We start from the raw sequence: 24072 nt of genomic DNA, 5'->3' as shown, positions 1-24072 counted from the left end.
AAGCAAAATTAGTAAAAAATATAAATAGTAAAGTACAGATACCCCAAAAAATGACTTAAGTAAAAATACTTTAAAAGTACTTTACACCACTGCCTAATACTTTCCCAGAATACGATCTGCATGGTATGCAGGAATGTTGGATGGGGATTGTGGAAAGAAAACTGGTGGAAACTATATTGACATAGAACCACAACATAGCCTTGCAATTCCACAAATTCCAGCCTCATTAGAAACAGCACCTGTCCCCCCACCCCCCCTCCCATCATCAGCTGAGAGTTTGGGGTTTGTCAGTAACCTCACCCCCAAAAATTCTTCTGCAGAGAAAAACAGGGGAGGGGGTGAAAAAAAAAATGTGCCAGCTCACACATTCCCACCATACCTAGCAAACCTCCCTGTCTCCATCTCTTTGTTGTGATTCTTCTTATTCAGCATAGGGAGGTAAACACGGATGGAAACATAGAAGCCTCCTTGCTGCCATTGCAAATAGTTGGCATTTCTGGACAACATGCCATAGGGCAGGGATACCAGAGATGAGCCAATGGCGTGGTGTTATAACCGATCATACGATATGCCTACTGTTCATTCAAGGGGCAGACGAGGCACTCATTTCACACTGGATGTGGACAATATCACAGACACACAAATGTGCTAGTTTTTGTTGTTGTTGGTATATCAAATATTCTGCCTCAATTGAAGTATACACTAGGTGACTTTTTGCATACTATGCAGCATGATGGATGTATTAATAAATCACAAGTTCTGCTGCAGCTATTACGCAATAATAAAAACCTATAAATAGGCACGTTTGACTGTCCACAGAGTTCATGCTGGCAATCTAAAATGCCTGCTGTTTTATGGACTGCTCACACACTCACACCGACACCATTCCATGGCACTGCACTGCGGAGGGAGAGTTCAGACGTAAACAGAGCAATTTTCTAGTGCTGGGTTCCATAGAGAGGTGCATGGACATATAGCAGATATTGAAGCACCCATTATAAATAGCTAGTCTGGATGCCTCTTAGGCAACAAACACCTGTCCAACAACGTAGCAACACGACAGATGGCCCACCACTCGTTATGACATAGTACAAACTGAGACAGAGAACACTGATGAATTAAAACACATTCTATCAGATAACAGAGATCCTGAATAATTCATTGATATGGACTGTATACTTCATATTAGGTCTAGACAAAAAACAATGGACCGTTTTTCCGGATACGTTTGAAACACTCCATGTGCTGAAAATGTACGTTTGAATGATTGAAACGAAAACATACAACAGTCTTAACCCGAGGCACAAGGCAAAATTGGTTGTAATGTCATCATCTCAATCCGACTTTGCCTGCAGGAAAAACTGGGATTGGAAAAGGAAGAAAGTTGTATTGGATTTCGTCTGGACAACCCAGGATGCATCCCAAATGTCACCCTATTCCCTGTAATGCACAATATTTTATTTGTTTTGCCCTTGTCAAATGTATTGCACTATAAAGGGAATAGAGTGACATTTAGGACACAGTCCTCGTCATCTGTTTTGAACTAAGAGACGCTTCCTCCCTGTGTTAACACTGAAAGCTGCAATTTGTGCCTCACCACCTGGATTCGGTCTTATGTAGCAACATTTGAAATTGTGTTTTTTACATTGGATAAAAATAGAGACTCAGAGCTACAAAATGGTATATCATTCAGTACATTTGAGGAATAATGGGAAAGTAATTATTCTTTGAAAGTTGATCAACTTGTAAACTCACTTTCGATAAAATGTTCTTTGAAAGTTTTGGTATCTAGTGAAGAGCTCTTCTTTGTCTACACCCATTCAACATCGTTCACACCCTCTTAAACTTTAGCCCCACCCATCTCGTTTCGCTCTCTGAGCGATGATTTGTTTACCTATAGATAACAAGAAAACAGCCTAACCTGCTCTGCTGCAACAATTTCATTACGCTCTTTTACAGACGTTTACTGACACCAGCTATATTCAATGGGTGCTGTACACACATCACGTTAGCTAACGAGCCAGTCAACTAACGTTAGCTAGTCAAACAACAATGAACAGTGCCACAGCACTGGGAGCTAACCAATCAGGTTCAATGTTATCTAGCTAACATTAGGATCTAACTAGGAAAGCAAACGGCTCTGGGATACGAATAACAACATCAGCGAGGGAGCCAGGCAGCTAACGTTAGCTAGCTAGCTAACAGTACACTTTAGCTTGAAATTAAACCACTTTGTCAAAATTAGGAACGTGAAATATCTGAAAATGTAGCTAGTCAACGCTAAACTATCATCATGAACGCGCCCTGTCAGGAATGCCATACCACGTTTGCCCTTTGACGATATAATCCGGAGACAGGTGTTTTCTCCATCTCTTTAGCTATCATACTCTAATTCCACTGATCCTCCAGAAAGTGGAGAGCAACCATTTTGCAGCTCCACTACACAATACATATTTTTTAAAGCCGCGCTCGACAGGATAACCAACACAGATTGATGAGCTCAAATAGACAGACACCTTCTATATAGCAGACCTGAACTCATCTCTCGGCATGTCCAGCCCAGTCATTATCTCAGCCAATCATGGCTAGTGGGAAGGTTGCTGACTTTTTCCTGTGGCTTAACCAACAAGGTTCGTAACTTAACATTTTTTTTATTCGTATTTACAGATGGCATACAAGTTTGCCATTAAGGCACATGAAAGTTCACATGTTTGAGAAGGCATTTCTGCCAAAAATCGCATTTTGATCCCAACATTTTTTTTTACCTTCAAATGGCTCTCCTGTGAAGTCATGACTTGCAACATACATATGTGACCCGATTCAGGAAACTAGGCGTAACTTTTTAGGCAACCCAACCAAATTCACATAGAAATGTGTGTTATACTGTAGATCTGTCATTCTCATTGAAGGCACATCTAAGTGGTAGGTAGATCTGTTCTATGTGCACAATTTCTAAGCTTCCTGTTCTTAAGTTTAGTTGTGTCTTTTACTTCCGTTTTTGTACACCAGTTTCAAAGAGCTGAAAACACAATATTTTTGCTTATGGATAATATATATGTCACAGTGGTTTAGATGGTACAATGATTAACTACACTATACTTGCTTGTTTTGTCACAAACTGAAATTAGGAAATTAATATTTTAGCAACCAGGAAATTGCAGAGTCATTTTGGCATAGTGCATCTTTAAGTTACATAATCTTGATCCATCTAAACTAACACTCAGCATCCCAACATACTGTCAAGCAAGCCTGGCTTCATGCAGATTAGAGCACAAATCCACAACCTTAAGCCATTCTTTTATATAACAGAACAAGATTAAATTGAGGACGGATGTCATGTATACTGGTATTATTAATACACATTGAGTGGACAAAACATTAGGAACACCTTTCTAATATTGTGTTGCACCCCATATAATCCTCAGAACAGCCTCTATTTGTCAGGGCATGGACTCTGCAAGGAGTCAAAAGCCTTCCACAGGGATGATGGGCTCCATATTGACTCCAATGATTCTCATAGTTGTGTCAAGTTGGCTGGATGTCTTTTGGTGGTGGACATTTCTTGATACACAAGGGAAACTGTTGAGCATGAAAACCCCAGCAGCGTTGCAGTTTATGACCCAAACCAGTGTGCCTGAGACCTACTACCATACCCTGTTCAAAGGCACCTAAATATTTTGTCTTGCCCATTCACCCTCTGAATGGCACACAGACAATCCATGTCTCAATTGTCAAGACTTAATCATTTTTGAACCTGTCTCCCCCCTTTCATCTACACTGATTGAAGTGGATTTAACAAGTAACGTCAATAAGGAATCAGAGCTTCACCTGGTCAGTCTATTGTCATGGAAACAGCAGTGTTCTTAATGTTTGGTACACTTGGTGTATGTATGTATGTAGATTATGAAGATTACATTTATAGACTAATGTTAATACTTCTATTTCCAAACATTGTCTGGTGCTGGAACATGTTATTAGCTCAAGGGCTTATTTAGGTAGACTGTAATACTAGCTATATTCTCATGTACTGTGTAGTTCTCATATATTGTCTGGTTCAGTTGTGAGCTAGGCTTATTCATATAAACAAATGTCACATTGTGGTCATTAACCTTCTGTGAAGAAAATAACAATGAATGTGGTCAAAAATAAAAATGACAACTAGTGAAAAGCCCTGAAACAGGGTTATTATTCTCCTGTGAATGTCCTGTTCCCACGTTTAGGAGCCATGAGTAGGTTCCTGTTGGGAAAAGCCGCAGCTCTGTTGAGTTGCCAGCCAAACATTCACAGGAGACTCAGACCACAAACACTTATCAACGGTATTACCAACATTACGAAGCAGTGGAACTGCCATTTTCCTTTTGAATTCTGTACCTTTTAGAAGCTAAAAAAACTAAATTCCCAACAATGTTAGAGTATTATTCCAACATCCCAACATCTTTGTCTGAAGAGGAGTAAGGATCGGACCAAGATGCAGCGTGGTAAGTGTCCATAATGATTTATTACGAAAACAACTTAACACTCGAACAAAACAAAAATAACGTGAATCAACTAAACAGTTCCGTGTGGTGACAAACACTGACTCGGAAAACAAACACCCACAAACCAACAGTGAAACCCAGGCTACCTAAGTATGATTCTCAATCAGAGACAACTAATGACACCTGCCTCTGATTGAGAACCATACTTAGGTAGCCTGGGTTTCACCAAAACAGAAACTAAACATAGAAAAACAAACAGACTGCCCACCCCAACTCACGCCCTGACCACACTAAATAAAGACAAAACAAAAGAAATAAAGGTCAGAACGTGACACATCTTTGCTGAGGTAGTTCCCTGTGTTAAGAGGCTACAAAGGGTGGGGGACTGTGGGAAAGGGGCACACACACAAACACACACCTTTGTGTACTGAGGGAATCAACAGCCTGGGCATACATTTAAAAAATGTTGATTTGTTCCATAAACCTTGCGTGTGTCCTACCCTCCCTCTCCCCTTCTTCCTACCTCTTGTTATCACTATTCCCATTCTCTTCTTTCCCCCTCCCTCTCTCCCTTGCATTCCTCCTTCCCTTACTCTGAGTGCTATAATGTCTCTGAAATGGCATGAAGGTCCTGACAGGGAAAGTCCCCTGATGATAAATTCAGGCCTACTGTACATCTTACTGTATAAAGTATTGTTAAAAACAAGTCTAGGTTGGAACTGTTGCTGTTAAAATACATATGTGCATAATTAATTGGTTTATTCTGACCTGAAATAAACTGATTGATCAAATCACACAGGTTGAATTTTTCAACAAGCATGTCTATTCTGGACTCTGTTTTTAACACTGCAACACTGAGGTCATACTCAGCATTGCAACTGTTTCTGTACTTGTTTTTTAAGTATGTCAGAGTTGAGAACCCTGACTTGCATAGATATGTGGTTGCCAAACTGGACCAGAACATCTACTGCTTTCTCAGTCAGTCAGGAGACCACTTCCTGCTGTAGATGAACAACCCAGAATTGTGTGAGTGTGTTTGCCTCAAAAAGCATCTTGCTTCAATCAGCTTATTCCAGTTGAGAATAAACAATGATTACTTGTATTTTAACAGCAACAGTTCCAATCAACAATAATTTATACAGTAAGATGCACAGTAGGTCTGATCATTTTTAATCTTCATCTGTATTTACTGTTACACTATCAGTAGCTAGCTAGCTTTGGCTAACATTGGCTATTAGCTGTGTACAAGGCCAGGGGATTGTTTGAAAGAGAAACTACTACTACTATGAGAGATAGTACTCCCTTATTTCTGCTTGTTATAAAATGACAATGCCTTGCTAGCTGACTTTTCCACTGTCGAAACACTGTTTCCTGAAGCATTCTGCCATGTTCTGAAAGAACTCCCTGGGTTTACCGTCATGCTGGGAATTTTTGGTCAGGACCTGTCGTTATATTAATTTGTTCGTTTTGAGAGACTCATTACTAAGCACTTCCCCGCACAAAACACATTGTGGGCGCTCCTTGTTATTTCTCAAAGTTTGTATGAAACCAAGTCAGAGAAACGCATCGCTGTATTTGCGTTTCATGACGATTGAGCTCAGTCAGAACTGTGGCTAGCTTGAGTCCATTTGATGACAGTGGGGAGTGATGGCGAGTGGGAATGACAAGTCAGTGGCTGACAGCGCATCATCTGCTGCTGAACGACAGCGCTGCATCGTGTGGGTCGCGGAATGAACTTCAAGAAAACTGACGGAGGGAAAAAGATCCGGTAAACTGCGAAGCACACTGCGAAGAGAGCCAACTGAACAGTGAGAGCAGTTGCACTTAGCCAAATCTATTACAGTAATCAATTAAATAAGTATACATTTACTCTGACACGTTGCGAACCACCATTAACAGGTCTGCGACCCATACTTCAACAGGTCTGCGACCCATACTTCAACAGGTCTGCGACCCATACTTCAACAGGTCTGCGACCCATACTTCAACAGGTCTGCGACCCATACTTCAACAGGTCTGCGACCCATACTTCAACAGGTCTGCGACCCATACTTCAACAGGTCTGCGACCCATACTTCAACAGGTCTGCGACCCATACTTCAACAGGTCTGCGACCCATACTTCAACAGGTCTGCGACCCATACTTCAACAGGTCTGCGACCCATACTTCAACAGGTCTGCGACCCATACTTCAACAGGTCTGCGACCCATACTTCAACAGGTCTGCGACCCATACTTCAACAGGTCTGCGACCCATACTTCAACAGGTTGCGGTGTCTTAAATTGTATCAGTTCAATTGAATCTAACTCACCATCCTACAGTGATGTTTGTTGACAAATGAATAAGTGTATTTGAACCGTCATAGTGGAACATCCCATTTCCCTTCACTACAGTGGGTTATGTCAACATCACCTATAAGACCTGCCTGTTGATGGCTGAACAGCCGAGGTGCAGTTACACAGGAGTAGTGGAACATCCCATTTCCCTTCACTACAGTGGGTTGTGTCAACATCACCTATGAGACCTGCCTGTTGATGGCTGAACAGACGAGGTGCAGTTACACAGGAGTAGTGGAACATCCCATTTCCCTTCACTACAGTGGGTTGTGTCAACATCACCTATAAGACCTGCCTGTTGATGGCTGAACAGCCGAGGCGCAGTTACACAGGAGTAGTGGAACATCCCATTTCCCTTCACTACAGTGGGTTGTGTCAACATCACCTATGAGACCTGCCTGTTGATGGCTGAACAGCCGAGGTGCAGTTACACAGGAGTTACATCAGGAGGCCATCCTGACCTCCACATCAACAACAATACAACTCCTCTGTGTTTCTCAAAACAATGTGAGGAAACTGATAGTCAGAATGAAGGGGACAGGGTAGTCGGGCACCTAGGTTATTCCCTGGGGGGGCCCCATCTAGTTGGACAAGTGCCTATGTCTGCATATTGCTATGGAGAAGAGTAACTGAGTCTGCATCTTAAACGGCACCCATAGGGGTCTGATCAAAAGTAGTGTACTATATAGGGAATAGGGTGCCATTTGAGATGCACCTGATAATGTACAATGGTATTTATTGAATTTAAACAAGGGTAGGATATTGGGTTGTCATGTGGCCAACCAAACAAAAACAAAACACATAAATCAGTGTGATATTGTCTGACTGCATATTCTACAAGAGAGAATGAAGGGACATTTTAACAAATCGTAATGACGGATGACAAGGCATCGTCTCACCCTATGATGAACACTACCAGACATTACTCAAGTCAAACACTAATTCACTTAGACAGGGGTGTTTCCCTGGACTGGACTCAGCTCCAGTACCATGGCCGACTTACGTAACCCAGAATAATATGTCACTTCTCCACACAATCATTGAAACGCAGTATGTCTGAGTGAGGATGTCTGGTAAAAGGTAGTGCCTTATATAGGAAATAGGGTGCCATTTGAGACGTAGCGTGAGAGCGGCTGCCAGGGAACACATACGGCTCCAGGATTGCTGAAGATGTGACTTTGTTAGAGTTGTAAACAAGGTTAGCGCCCAGTCAGAGCTTTGGCCAGAGAATGCTGAGCCCTCTCGCTCTCCCTCTTTCCACCTCACCCTTATATATATATATATATATCTCTCTTCATCTCTTCCTTCACACCCCTCCCGCGAGGTAGGTAGGGCGTCTTTCTGAGGCTACGGACAGGAAGGATTGTGGTGTTGCAGAGAGCTGTAATCCCCAAGCAGACGTAACAGCGAGCTCAGAGGAGAGGACAGAACAGCCAGCTAGTTACACCTTCAAAACACTGGCATCAATGGCATCAACACTGACGTCAGCCATGATGGAATACAGCTCGGCCTACTGTAAGAGGGGGCTCAGAGGGGTCCTCTGCCTTCTCCCCACTTACCTGATCTTCTAACACTTGATAATAGCACGGTATGATTTCCTTTACTTCATGCTTGCAATTGAAAATATTGAATTAAGTAGAATGCACAATACTTAAAAACACCACAACAACTAACACACTGACACGGTTAGGCCCCAAGAAGTAGGCTTGTTTCGTCAACTGAGTGGCATCAATCACAGATTATTTATTTGATCTGTATAGACTCAATGGCATTAATAACAGAGAATGGAAGCTAGAGGAATGGAAACACAGCCCCTCCCCCTCACTAGATCAGAAAAAGTATTTATCATTTGGAGATCTCGTTTATCTACAGCTGTAGCTCACTGTCATTACTCAAGAACATTGCTGGTGTATCACTGCATCCCCCCGCGTGGTTATTCTAATCCTCTGCTAAATCACACATCCATTGTCTATACACTGCTGCCCAAACAGATGCCCCTTGGCCAGTCAAACAGTATGATTTACTGTTTACAGCACTGATAGCATCTAATCTGAAAGTCTACTCAGCTGTAAAAGGACCTCAGCTAGGGCTGTTGCAGTGACCATCTTACCTCCACACCAGCAGTCATGAGTCATGGCCGCAGTAAAATGCCACGTGACCGGTGAGTCACTGTAATGTCCTTTTATGCACTCTGGACATGCTTTGGTAGTACCTAACTGCTAACGACCATCAGGTCCTGATGGCCTGGTACTCAGGCATCTATTGTCCCTCTAACCACTGACAGCAATGCAAATACAATTTGTAAATCGCTCTGGATAAGAGCGTCTGCTAAATGACTTAAATGTAAATGTAAATGTACAATCAAAAATCACATCAAAACAGTATAGTGCTTTTTTTCTTTTAACACCTCACTCTGGTGATCAATTTGAAGACAGCAGGTTGTTAAACATGGTCGTTGTGGATGTTATTTCAAAGCCTAACAATGAAACGGACAGAGGATTCTAAGGGGATGATTAATCAAAAACACCCATACTCATATTAGAGCTAATGAATATGTATAGATTTATGAGCCCAAACCCAAAAATACCCTGAATTAAAATGTATTGTGCCGTTACACAATACATAGACCGAAATGAGTGTTCTTATATTTATTTCTCAGCAGCTCATATTAAGCACAGCTCCGCTGTAAAACCGAAGTATCCTACCAGGCATCGTTGAAAAACGGACCGGCGGGAAAGCGCGCAGCCTCCATTCGCTATTCGAGTGAAAACAGATGTCCTTTTCCCACTGCCCATTTGATAATAGGCCATTCTAAATCGAAACAAATTTGACATATTACTAAAGACAAGATAAAATTGAGAATACTACGATGGCTGAAAATATGACGACTTGATGAGAGAGCAGCTGTGCAGCCTGAGGCAAGGAACAGAGTGCGAGCTTTGCAACTTTCTCAAATCATTACAGCCTATAGTCGCATCATGCAGCCCAAATATGTGTTGATTTCTAAGACATTCTAAGGTTTGTATCATTCACAACTAATGTTGCCAAACAACTCAATCTAGCATATAGGACATGTTTCAAATGAACACTTATGCTCAATATAACCACTTCATATTTGTACCCGTACCTCAATGGGAAAACTATCCATTCTATTTTATTCAGCTAAGTACAATTATATTATTGTTACTATAAAATCATAATGTTAAATAATGTCATGGGACTTATCCTGTCTGCTAAAATGAAAAAGCCTACAGCCTATGCATGGAGCCTAGCCAGGTAACATACAGTAGACCAACTCATATTCTGTTCATCTGAAATACATTTTCTTCATATCATAATGTTTCTTTAGATCTGACTAAAATAAATCATGGATGTATTGTGATGGTTTATATTCAATTGATTTATTAGACTTTTTTAAAATGTAGATGTTCCAAAGGGGAGCATCAGATGCTAAATGTGTTTATGTTAATTAACGGTCAATTACTGCAAGACCGGCAGTCTTTTGCATGACAATAACCGGCTGACAAAATGTCATGTTCTCCACAGCCCTAACCTCAGCCTTCTAGGTCCTAGGCAGGCCTGTTATTAGGGCTGTGGATGTGACAGGACACAGGAAGGGAGCAGGAATGATGACGACATGCCTTGAATTGTTATCCAGTGTTTACGATGGTTGGGATGTGCTGTCTTTACAGCTTCAACAACATGTGTACAGTATGGGAATTCACCTACCTGTCACGCGGGTCGTCCCTATAATTTATGATTCTGTGTGTGTGTGTGTGCATGTTTTTCCATGTGTTTACAATGTTCATGCTTCTGCACAGTGCCGTCTCATATCTCTCTCACCTATTTGCAGCAGTACAGGCGTAACCAAGGCCGTTTCCATGGCGTAGCAGAACTCTCGTCCGAACATGACGGCTCCGTGCATCACCCACTGCTGTAGGGGGATCCGGTCTATAGACCCCTCGCTCACCGACTCCTCCTGGCATGACTCCAGCACCACACCTCCTCCTCCTCCTCCTCTATCCCCTGTGGCAGCAGAGTCTGTGGTGGTTTTCTTAGCAGTAGGGACCACCATCACCCCCTGCACTTGCATAGCATCCGCCTCAGAGTTCTGGGGAGCCATTTTCTTCTTCTTCGGCATGCACACAGCCAAACGCACAGCACTTCAGGCTCCAGAGAAAAACAATATATATATATATTTATTTAAATGTAAAAAATAATCTGTATGTTCACACTGGTGGCTTGGTGGCGCCTGGTGTCAGAGCTGGTCCTCAAAGTATAGCTCCGTCTGCCGTGGATGTCCTCAAACGAGGTAATCAGGTAGGAAGAAGAATCTCTCAAAGCGTACCATACATTCCTCGTGTTTTGCAGAGAGGTGTTGTTTTCAGGGAGGGCCTGTGCAGGCAGCCTAGAACAGCACCCCACATGCAGGTTTATTTGGTGTAAAGAAGGACGTGTGAAAATGAGATATGGCTTTTCCTCCCTTTTTGTGTTTTTGTTGCTTCACAGTCTACTGGAATCAGTAAAAATCCATATCAATTGCCATTCAGTTAATACCAGTTTCATGATGTGTGTGGAGGAGGTGCAGAAGAGGGAGGGCAGGCGGCGGGGCGGAGGGCAGGAGGCGACACAGGTGAGAGCTCCTCGGTAAATCCCCATCGAGTGGCTGATCATTCTGCAGTACCCAGGGAAGCCAGGGCCATCCAGCAAGAGAGAGAGAGAGAGAGAGAGACAATGAGAGAGAGAGAGAGAGAGAGACAATGAGAGAGAGAGAGAGAGAGAGAGAGAGAGAGAGAGAGAGAGAGAGAGAGAGAGAGAGAGAGAGAGAGAGAGAGAGAGAGAGAGAGAGAACGAGAGAGTGAAAGATACAGAGAGAGATGGGGACAGAGAGACAGTTATTAAAATGGCGGCCGGCAGAGTGTGTGGACAGTAATACTTTTAAAACTTCCACTAGGCAGCGGAAAACTGAACCACACTAGCCTAATACAGGTTGAATATGGGTCAGCTTGGGCTGATTGTGGAAAAGGTGCAAACAGATTCTCAATATTTTTACAACTCTGAGGTGAATAAAATATTTGAAAATGGACCATGTATAGGCCAATCTGGCTCTTAGGAATGCTTCAACCCCAGGCCAGAGACGTGTGCATACAGGGTAAATTAGGCCTATGTAAAGGGAGAGGGCCCACGTTTCACTCACACACCTCCCGGAGGCATTCCATTCCTCTCCTTTATCCTCTAAGTCAAGGCATGAATAAAGCACCTGAGGGGCCATTACTGCACAGTTGGGTAGGGCTTGCAAGTTTAGCATTTCACTGTACTTGTGACATGTGACAACTGAAACAGAACAGGAAAAAACAACCCCTCGTGTGTGTATGTGTGTCCACATGTGCTCTTCTGCTATGAACAAACAGCTAGGCATTAGCATGACTCAGAGGATTGGGGCTGGGACCCCTGGAGAGATTAAGACGGGGAAACAGCAGGCTACAGAGGCAGGTCTACAACACCCTGTAAAGACTGGACACGTGAAACTTTATAATACCACACAAACAATAGGCCTACTATTACAGGTAAAGCTCTTTTGTGAGACTCTTAGAAGTAATTGACAGACAGAAAACAGACCACATGGGTTGGGGTGGCAGGGGGCTGATGAGAGCCGATATTGAGATTCCTGAGGCAAAAGAGAAAGAAAGAACTCTGATTAACTTTCAATTAACGCGATGCTGTATGGTAATGAGAGATGTGTTAGTCTTTATGTGTTATGCTTTAGCTTTCCTTTTTTTCTGCTGAATGATGAGAAGGAATCCCTTCAAAATGCAATTATCAACATTAGTCCGTCTCACTCAGCTCACTGAAGTAGCCAGGAGCTAGGCCTAATCGATCCAGTAAGGCACTGACTCTGACACCAACATTCCCATGCTCCTCAAACAAGCTCCCCCAGACGATAAATCAATCAGCTAATTTATCACATTGTCATCCATTCCTCAGAACCATTCAGAACATTGATTACATGCTTCAGGACATTTTTACTGTTATAGGGTTACAGCTGCCTTGGGGGTTACAGTACCACTGCTATACAAGTGAGCCTTGCTATTCAACCCTACAGTGATTCCCTCGGACACCTCATGCTACCCTGGCTGTTTTCCTCGTCTCCTTATACCCTCTCTGGCATCCTCTACTGCAGTGATTTTCAAACTCCTGTCCTCCAGTACCGCCAACAATACATATTTTTGTTGTGGCCCCAGACAAACTCACCTCATTCTACTTGTCAACTAATCATCAAGCTCTTGACAAGTTGAATCAGGTGTTTTTGTCCAGGGCTACATAAATGTGTGCTGTTGGGGATACTGGAGGACAGGAGTTGGTCTGTTGGGGGTACTGGAGGACAGGAGTTGGTCTGTTGGGGATACTGGAGGACAGGAGTTGGTCTGTTGGGGGTACTGGAGGACAGGAGTTGGTCTGTTGGGGGTACTGGAGGACAGGAGTTGGTCTGTTGGGGGTACTGGAGGACAGGAGTTGGTCTGTTGGGGGTACTGGAGGACTGGAGTTGGTCTGTTGGGGATACTGGAGGACAGGAGTTGGTCTGTTGGGGATACTGGAGGACAGGAGTTGGTCTGTTGGGGATACTGGAGGACAGGAGTTGGTCTGTTGGGGATACTGGAGGACAGGAGTTGGTCTGTTGGGGATACTGGAGGACAGGAGTTGGTCTGTTGGGGGTACTGGAGGACTGGAGTTGGTCTGTTGGGGATACTGGAGGACAGGAGTTGGTCTGTTGGGGGTACTGGAGGACTGGAGTTGATCTGTTGGGGATACTGGAGGACAGGAGTTGATCTGTTGGGGATACTGGAGTTGGTCTGTTGGGGGTAATGGAGGACTGGAGATGGTCTGTTGGGGGTACTGGAGGACAGGAGTTGGTCTGTTGAGAGGAGAGGCTCTCTCTGGGTTAGGCCTAGCGCTCATACTGCCTGTCAGTCAGTAGTTTTGAGAGAGAGAGAGAGGAGAGAGGACATGCTGACGAGAGGCTGAGAGGCGTGACTACAGGAGGGGTCATGGTTTCATAAGGACACATCTATAGGCTACATATGAATGATTGAGTCTTGGAACTGCTCGTTTAATGCATGCGCCATCTGAGAATCCACTAGTCAATTCCCACACTAACATTAAACAGTCTCTCTCTCTGGTGCTTTTCATTTATATACAGAGGAGACCTGAGAAGGAGCCCGGTGAGAGATTGTAGTGCATTATAGGCTTTCATATTATGAGTCTTTGGAGGAGTTTCCTCACTTGATGCAATAAGAAAACACAAGCTGGGAGGAAGAGAGTTTGTTAGAAGGGTATTTAGCTTTGCGCAATTGGTGTTGCCTTTATTCTCTGAATGATGTCTGCTATGTGAGTGGTCTGCTTTGTGAGTGGTCTGCTTTGTGAGTGGTCTGCTTTGTGAGTGGTCTGCTTTGTGAGTGGTCTGCTTTGTGAGTGGTCTGCTATGTGAGTGGTCTGCTATGTGAGTGGTCTGCTATGTGAGTGGTCTGCTATGTGAGTGGTCTGCTATGTGAGTGGTCTGCTATGTGAGTGGTCTGCTATGTGAGTGGTCTGCTATGTGAGTGGTCTGCTATGTGAGTGGTCTGCTATGTGAGTGGTCTGCTTTGTGAGTGGTCTGCTTTGTGAGTGGTCTGCTTTGTGAGTGGTCTGCTTTGTGAGTGGTCTGCTATGTGAGTGGTCTGCTATGTGAGTGGTCTGCTATGTGAGTGGTCTCTGGTCTGCTTGTGAGTGGTCTGCTTTTGTGAGTGGTCTGCTTTGTGAGTGGTCTGCTTTGTGAGTGGTCTGCTTTGTGAGTGGTCTGCTTTGTGAGTGGTCTGCTATGTGAGTGGTCTGCTTGTGAGTGGTCTGCTATGTGAGTGGTCTGCTATGTGAGTGGTCTGCTATGTGAGTGGTCTGCTTTGTGAGTGGGTTAACCACTAACAGTACTTCAACGCAGATGTATAACACATATAAAAAGGAACTTATACCGTATCCATTTAGCTAACCTAGTCACATGAAAAGGTAAGGCAATCCAATAGTTTCCCACTGTAACATTCCAACCACTGTAGCATTTCCACTAGTGCCTATGCTGCAATGGCAAAGAAGAACAGCAGATGTGAGAAATAGGCTTTTAGTCCTTTTCAATACAGCTGTTGCCAGGCAGTATAACAACCTAGTCTCTTCTCGGCTTAACAGTATATGTATGAGAGAAAAAGGCCTCAGCATAAACATTCTGCTGGACAGAGCAGGACAGAGGGGATCAGTCGGTGTGTTATCAGTGAGGTTAAAAAGACCCTGTTACTACCTGCCCTCCCAGCCTGCCTGCTGTGTGCCTACTGCCTGACACAGGACGGTTACATAACAAAGTCCCATCGTACTACACCCTCCACCCTGCCTGCATCCACACCAGGAGGGGAGCTGGGGAAGGAGAGGCTAGGGGACTGTCTGTGTGTGGTTGGGGGAGGTGGTTGAGATGAAGGGGTGGGTTAGTTCAGTTTAACAGTTTAGTTTCTTTGCTGCACTAAGCAGGATCAGGGCTGTTACTCCCCCCTCCTTGTGTCCTGTCCAATCGGCAGTGAGCAGAAGTGTGTTGTGAATTTGACCCGTGTGGTCAGGGGAGGGCTGGTTTCGGTGAACCACACAGGCAGGCTACGGCTCTCCGATTAATCATTCAGGGTAGGAATGAGTCCTCTCTCTCTCTCTCTCTCTCTCTCTCTCTAAAGCACCGTCGATGGGGCTGTAGTGGAGCAGGTTGAGAGCTTCAAGTTCTTTAGTGTCCACATCAACAACAAACTAACATGGTCCAAACACACCAACACAGCCGTGAAGAGGGCACAACAAAACCTATTCCCCTTCCATTTGGCATGGGTCCTCAGATCCTCAAAAGGTTTTACAGCTGCACCATCGAGAGCATCCTGACTGGTTGCATCACTGCCTCATATGGCAACTGCTCGGCCTCTGACCACAAGGCACTACAGAGGATAGTGCGTACGGCCTAGGGCGTCACTGGGGCCAAGCTTCCTGCCACCCAGGACCTATATAGTAGGCGGTGTCAGAGGAAGGCCCTAAAAATTGTCAAAGACTCTAGCCACCTCATAGACTGTTCTCTCTGCTACCGCATGGCAAGCGGTACCAGAGCACCAAGTCTAGGTCCAAGAGGCTTCTAAACAGCTTCTACCACCAAGCCATAAGAATCTTGAACATCTAATCAAATGGCTACCCAGACTATTTGCATTGCCCCCTCCCCCTTTATACTTCTGCTACTCTGTTCTAATCTATGCATAGTCACTTTAATAACCCTACATACATATACATATTACCTCAATTACTTCGACTAACCAGTGCCCCCCCCACTTTGACTCTACTGGTACCCCTGTATATAGCCCTGCTATTGTTATTTTACTGCTGCTCTTTAATTATATGTTACTTTTATTTGTTATTCTTATACATTTTTTTGTTGGTTAAAGGGCTTGTTCACGGTAAGGTCTACCTACACCTGTTGTATTCGGCGCATGTGACAAATATAATATACAAATAGAAATTTTATTTGGAATGGAAAAAAAAAATTAGAATAAAAATACACACTCTTAGAACCTTTTAATTATATCTAGAACCTAAAAGGGTTAACCCTAAAAGGGAGAACCCTTTGAAGAACCTTTTCCACAGAGGGTTCTACATGGACACAAAAAGGGTTCTCCTATGGGGACAGTCAAAGAACCCTTTTGAAGCCTTTTCTTCTAAGAGTGTATCAGATGAGTGTCAATAGAAACATTTAGCATTAGCCCACAACCGCCCCGTTCTGTGGTAACCTGACCACCGAATGCCTCTGCTCCTTACCAAATTACATATTTATCTACCCAGGTGACACTCGCAAAGAAAATAGACCATTATTTTTGTATACTCACGTGAGAGTCTGTCAAAAAAGGGATTGAGAGAACAAGTGAGTGAGAGTATGAGAAAATGAGTGGTACAAAGGGAAGGAAAGAGATATGTAGATGCCTGTAAAGTTCAAGGTTGGGAACAAATGATGATGTTGCAGTCTGTCGCCTCCTGTGACTCGCTTTAGCCCTCCACACATGCTCAACGTATAGGGCAGCTAGGGGGACCATTTTGATGGTTGTTTATTTACAGTACATGGCTGAAATTGGATTACCTATGCAACTCCACTCATCCCAAACATGGATAGAAAATCTGTATAATCTGTACCGTTCTGAAAAGAGATTCATTGTCTGTACATCAATATCAATTATGATACTCAAAAAAATCTATTCATTATGACTCAATGTGACTATGCTTCCAATCAAATCAATGTTCACAGTTGTGAAAGGTCAGAGTCATCTAGGTCAAAACTGAAGCGTTTGGTTGTGTAAGACAAAAGCTCATGAGAAATCTTTTGGTTATATAGCCTAGGTCTAGTGACAAAGGGCCAAGACAAAACTACATTGTGACTAGGGCTTTTACATTGACCATATTAATGAATCTGCCAGTTGAGGACTTGTGAGGCGTCTGTTTCTCAAACTAGACACTAATGTACTTGTCCTCTTGCTCAGTTGTGCACCACTACTCTTTGTATTCTGGTCAGTGCCAGTTTGCACTGTTCTGTGAAGGGAGTAGCAAACAGCATTGTACGAGATCTTCAGTTTCTGTCAGGTTGGGCGCTACTGGTAAGACGTCAGGTGCTGGAGAGCGGAGAGTTGTGATCAGGCGCACACTTTAATTGGCAGAAGTAACAGACGGACGCAACTGCATCAAAAACCTCCAGCCAAATGGCAAAAGTGCAAAGCGCGACAACAGTCACAATAATGCATAAGATAAACAATTAAACACACTCAGGTTCAACACGGCACCCAGGGAAAAAACCAGCCTGGCGCGTAACACGAAACATGTAACAAAACAATTCCACACAAAGACATGGGGGAAACAGAGGGAATATATATGTAGTGTGATTAGGGAATGTAAACCAGGTGTGCGGGGAAACAAGACAAATTAAATGGAACAATGACAAGTGGTGCGGCCATGGCTAGAAGACCGGTGACGTCGACCGACGAACGCCGCCCGAACAAGGAGAGGAGCCGACTTCGGAGGAGGTGGTGACAGTTTCTTGGCAATTTCTCGAATGGAATGGCCTTAATTTCTCAGAACAAGAATAGACTGACGAGTTTCAGAAGAAAGGTCTTCTGACCATTTTGAGCCTTCTGACCCACAAATGCTGATGCTCCAGATACTAAACTAGTCTAAAGAAGGCTAATATTGCTTATTTAATCAGGAAAAGAGATTTCAGCTGTGCTAACATAACTGCAAAAGGGTTTTCTAATGATCAATTAGCCTTTTAAAATTATAAATTTGGATTAGCTAACACACCATGTCATTGGAACACAGGAGTGATGGTTGCTGATAGTGGGCCTCTGTACGACCATTGTGACGACCCTCCCATATTCTCTTGTTTCCTTATTAGGATGCTGGTGGGCGGAGTTGGAAGGGTCGTCAGCTACATGGGGAAACACCTGGGCCCGGGTTTGTCCCAGGATAAATAGACCTCTTCCAGATTCATTGGGGAGACTCTCTCCATGCAGACACCTTCATAGATTTTGTTGTGGTATTTTGTGGCCTTTTGGTTGTTTGCTTTGGCACCTTTCAACACCCTGCATTATCACATTTATGCATGCAAAACACTCATTTACACACACCATTGTTAATTGCATTTAGGTTACCTTAATGAATATAATTTTGTTATTCCTTATCTCAACGTTGTCTCCCTTCTGTTGCGGGCTTCGAGACGGTTCGTGACACTATGTAGATATTCCATTTAAAAAATCTGTCGTTTCCAGCTACAATAGTCATTTACAACATTAACAAAGTCTACACTGTATTTCTGATCAATTTGATGTTATTTTAATGGCCACAAAACAAAATGCTTTTCTTTCAAAAACAAAGACATTTCTAAGTGACCCCCAACTTTTGAACAGTAGTGTAGATGTTCCAAAAGGTCTGCATTAGTGGCGTGTGGAAGCCAGGAGATGCTAAATGTGCTTATGTTATTTTTATTTTTTAAATGTTACCCTCTATTTTACTAGGCAAGTCAGTTAAGAAATTCTTATTTTCAATGACGGCCTAGGAACAGTGGGTTAACTGCCTGTTCAGGGGCAGAACGACAGAGTTCTAATATTATAACCATGTAACCGTCTATGTTACCCAACTCATAACAACAAGTCTAAGGATAAACTGTAAAAAACAGAAGTTGTTACATGTTCTCTCAGGAAGGGAAATAAGATCAGTGTGATGATAATGTCTTTAGAACAAACACTATATACAGTTGAAGTCAGAAGTTTAGACACCTTAGTCTTGTACATTTAAACTCAGTTTTTCCACAATTCCTGACATTTAATTATAGTAAAAATCCCTGTCTTAGGTCAGCTAGGATCCCCATTTTAAGGATGTGAAATGTCAGAATAATAGTAGAGAGAATGATTTATTTCAGCTTTAATTTCTTTCATCACATTCTCAGCGGGTCAGAAGTTTACATACACTCAATTAGCATTTGGTGGCATTACCTTTAAATTGTTTAACTTTGGTCAAACGTTTCGGGTAGCCTTCCTCAAGTTTCCCACAATAAGTTGGGTGAATTCTGTTCCATTCCTCCTGACAGAGCTGGTGTAACTGAGTCAGGTTTGTAGGCCTCCTTGCTCGCAAACACATTTTCAGTTCTGCCCACAATTTTTCTATAAGATTGAGGTCAGGGCTTTGTGATGGCCACTCTAATACCTTGACTTTGTTGTCCTTAAGCCATTTTGCCACAACTTTGGAAGTATGCTTGGGGTCATTGTCCATTTGGAAGACCCATTTGCGACCAAGCTTTAACTTCCTGACTGATGTCTTGAGATGTTGCTTCAATATATCCACATCATTTTCCTTACTCGTGATGCCATCTATTTTGTGAAGTGCACCAGTCCCTCCTGCAGCAAAGCACCCCCACAACATGAAGCTGTGCTTCACAGTTGGGATGGTGTTCTTCATCTTGCAAGCATCCCCCTTTTCCCGCCAAACATAACAATGTTAATTATGGCCTAAATGTTATATTTTTGTTTCATCAGACCAGAGGACATTTCTCCAAAAAGTATGATCTTTGTCCCCATGTGCAGTTGCAAACCGTAGTCTGACTTTTTTTATGGCAGTTTTGGAGCAGTGGCTTCTTCCTTGCTGAGCGGCCTTTCAGGTCATGTCGATATAGAACTCATTTAACGGTGGATATAGATACTTTTGTAGCTGTTTCTTCCAGCATCTTCACAAGGTCATTTGCTGTTGTTCTGGGATTTATTTGCATTTTTCGCACCAAAGTACGTTCATCTCTAGGAAACAGAACGAGTCTCCTTCCTGAGCGTTATGACGGCTGCGTGGTCCCATGGTGTTTATACTTGCGTACTATTGTTTGTACAGATGAACGTGGTACCTTCAGGCATTTGGAAATTGCTCCCAAGGATGAACCAGACTTCTGGAGGTCTACAATTTCTTTTCTGAGGTCTTGGGTGATTTCTTTTGATTTTCACATTATGTCAAGCAGAGTTTGAAGGTAGGCCTTGAAATACATCCACAGGTACACCTCCAATTGAATCAAATTATGTAAATTAGCCTATCAGAAGCTTCTAAAGCCATCACACCATTTTCTGGAATTTTCCAAGCTGTTTAAAAGGCACATTCAACTTAGTGTATGTAAACTTCTGACCCACTGGAATTGTGATACAGTGAATTATAAGTGAAATAATCTGTTTGTAAACAATTGTTGGAAAAATGACTTGTGTCATGCACAAAGTAGATGTCCTAACGACTTAGTTTGTTAACAAGAAATTTGTGGAGTGGTTGAATAATGAGTTTTAATGATCCCGACCTAAGTGTATGTAAACTTCCAACTGTTGGCCTAACTGACCTAACCGCAACTCCACCCTCTCTGGAGGTTTTTTGTGAGTATGTAGGCTATATGTGAGTGTGTGTATATGTCAATGTGTATACACTGTGTACTGCTTGGCTAACCGAAATAGAGGCCCAGATATGGATTACATTGGTGGTGTTGGGAGGCCAGCTGACTGAGTGAGGGCGACAGGCTATCAGGTTTAAATTTGTGCCAACCATGCAGGCACATAAACAACCGCTACCGACAACACCCTGGGAGAGCTGGGCTGTGTGCACGGTGACGCCTTAAGCCAGTGGTCACCAACCTTTTCTGAGCCGAGATCACTTTTTTTCTTTAAAAAAATATTACTACAGGAAAAAAAAAACACATTAATCTCAATACATTATCACTGCATATTGGGTATTCTTAAATTGCCCCACCAATGGTTGTTCTTCTCAGAGCATTTTAAAATTATATTTAAAAATTAGAGTTATATGATAACATTGGTAATACATAGTATTGCTGGTGGGTCACAGATTTAAATCATTAGCTTTTGTTTACTGGGCTGATGGTGACTGCATCTGATGGTCAGTCTGCAGATGGAGGGAGGGAGAGGGCGAGCGAGAGAGAGGTTGCCTCTCACTATCCCTCAGCTCTTCCTCCCTCTGCAGACTGACCAAAAAGGGAACACTGTCTTCCAGCTGATGGCAAAACACAAGCCGCACTTCATTGTTTCTGACTCATGCACCAATTCATGTTGTTACTCCTATGACCAGAACGTTAAATACTCCTCGATATTAGAAAGACAAGCCATAACAACAATGCAAGCATATCAATACACTTTGTAGCGCAAGTGATTAGCGAGAGGGAGTTAAGGATTATAAAACAGTTGAATAAAGTGTTGACAGTGCTGAATAAAATCCTAAACATGAACTCGTAAAAAAACCCAGCTATTTTCTGTAGTCTCTCTAGTCATGGTTTTTAAAAAGTTGTGAAATATCACAGTTGAATATCAACTTCAGGCTGTAATCGCTAGCAAAGGTGCTGCAACAAAGTACTGTATAAAGGGTCTGAATAAATTAGCAAAAATCTACCCGTTTTTGCTTTGTCATTTTGGTGTATTGTGTGTAGATTGATGAGGTAAAAAATTGTATTTAATCCATTTTAGAATAAGGCTGTAATGTAACAAAATGTGGAACAAGTCAAGGGGTCTGAATACTTTCCGAATACACTGTATATTATTTTTTAAATCATTAAATGATTTCCTCGTCCTATTCCCTCGACTGCTAGGTATCTCAAAGCCCTGAGAAGGGAGAATCCCAGGGCAGTGTGTAGCTGTGTGTGTGTACAGTATTCCATCATTCATAACAGTATCCATTTCATTTCGAGCTCAGACAGACAGATCAGATCCCGCCCTGCTAAGAGAAGTGGCAGATCAGAAGAAAAATGTATGGATTTGTTGAGACTCATTGCCCCACTGCAGCCTGATAATACAATAGGACAAAGTGGCAGGGATGAGGATTCAAATCAAATTTTATTTGTCACATACACATGGTTAGCAGATGTTAATGCGAGTGTAGCGAAATGCTTGTGCTTCTAGTTCCAACAATGCAGTAATAACCAACAAGTAATCTAACTAACAATTCCAAAACTACTGTCTTATACACAGTGTAAGGGGATAAAGAATATGTACATAAAGATATATGAATGAGTGATGGTACAGAGCAGCATAGGCAAGATACAGTAGATGGTATCGAGTACATTATATACATATGAGATGAGTATGTAAACAAAGTGGCATAGTTAAAGTGGCTAGTGATACATGTATTACATAAGGATGCAGTCGATGATATAGAGTACAGTATATACGTATGCATATGAGATGAATAATGTAGGGTATGTAACATTATATTAGGTAGCATTGTTTAAAGTGGCTAGTGATATATTTTACATCATTTCCCATCAATTCCCATTATTAAAGTGGCTGGAGTTGGGTCAGTGTCAATGACAGTGTGTTGGCAGCAGCCACTCAATGTTAGTGGTGGCTGTTTAACAGTCTGATGGCCTTGAGATAGAAGCTGTTTTTCAGTCTCTCGGCCCCAGCTTTGATGCACCTGTACTGACCTCGCCTTCTGGATGATAGCGGGGTGAACAGGCAGTGGCTCGGGTGGTTGTTGTCCTTGATGATCTTTATGGCCTTCCTGTAACATCTGTTGGTGTAGGTATCCTGGAGGGCAGGTAGTTTGCCCCCGGTGATGCGTTGTGCAGACCTCACTACCCTCTGGAGAACCTTACGTTTGTGGGCAGAGCAGTTGCCGTACCAGGCGGTGATACAGCCCGCCAGGATGCTCTCGATAGTGCATCTGTAGAAGTTTGTGAGTGCTTTTGGTGACAAGCCGAATTTCTTCAGCCTCCTGAGGTTGAAGAGGCGCTGCTGCGCCTTCTTCACGATGCTGTCTGTGTGAGTGGACCAATTCAGTTTGTCTGTGATGTGTATGTCGAGGAACTTAAAACTTACTACCCTCTCCACTACTGTTCCATCGATGTGGATAGGGGGTGTTCCCTCTGCTGTTTCCTGAAGTCCACAATCATCTCCTTAGTTTTGTTGACGTTGAGTGTGAGGTTATTTTCCTGACACCACACTCCGAGGGCCCTCACCTCCTCCCTGTAGGCCGTCTCGTCGTTGTTGGTAATCAAGCCTACCACTGTTGTGTGGTCCGCAAACTTGATGATTGAGTTGGAGGCGTGCGTGGCCACGCAGTCGTGGGTGAACAGGGAGTACTGGAGAGGGCTCAGAACGCACCCTTGTGGGGCCCCAGTGTTGAGGATCAGCGGGGTGGAGATGTTGTTGCCTACCCTCACCACCTGGGGGCGGCCCGTCAGGAAGTCCAGTACCCAGTTGCACAGGGCGGGGTCGAGACCCAGGGACGAGCTTGGAGGGTACTATGGTGTTGAATGCCGAGCTGTAGTCGATGAACAGCATTCTCACATAGATATTCCTCTTGTCCAGATGGGTTAGGGCAGTGTGCAGTGTGGTTGAGATTGCATCGTCTGTGGACCTATTTGGGTGTTAAGCAAATTGGAGTGGGTCTAGGGTGTCAGGTAGGGTGGAGGTGATATGGTCCTTGACTAGTCTCTCAAAGCACTTCATGATGACGGAAGTGAGTGCTACGGGGCGGTAGTCGTTTAGCTCAGTTACCTTAGCTTTCTTGGGAACAGGAACAATGGTGGCCCTCTTGAAGCATGTGGGAACAGCAGACTGGTATAGGGATTGATTGAATATGTCCGTAAACACACCGGCCAGCTGGTCTGCGCATGCTCTGAGGGCGCGGCTGGGGATGCAGTCTGGGCCTGCAG

At 43.3% G+C, this 24072-nt stretch overlaps 1 protein-coding gene across 1 annotated transcript in view; it reads right to left on the bottom strand.

The window, feature by feature from the left end:
• Positions 1–24072, bottom strand: part of LOC124043281 (solute carrier family 45 member 4-like) — an 81536-nt gene that overhangs the window by 42587 nt on the left and 14877 nt on the right. The window contains exon 3 of the mRNA XM_046361696.1: positions 10659–11490. Within this exon, the coding sequence (XP_046217652.1) occupies positions 10659–10956 (298 nt within the window). The 5' untranslated portion in view covers positions 10957–11490. The remainder of the gene's footprint in view (positions 1–10658; positions 11491–24072) is intronic.

Source organism: Oncorhynchus gorbuscha, linkage group LG09 (assembly GCF_021184085.1).
Source record: "Oncorhynchus gorbuscha isolate QuinsamMale2020 ecotype Even-year linkage group LG09, OgorEven_v1.0, whole genome shotgun sequence".
NCBI lineage: Eukaryota > Metazoa > Chordata > Actinopteri > Salmoniformes > Salmonidae > Oncorhynchus > Oncorhynchus gorbuscha.
This window is presented reverse-complemented; position numbering and strand designations above follow the sequence as displayed.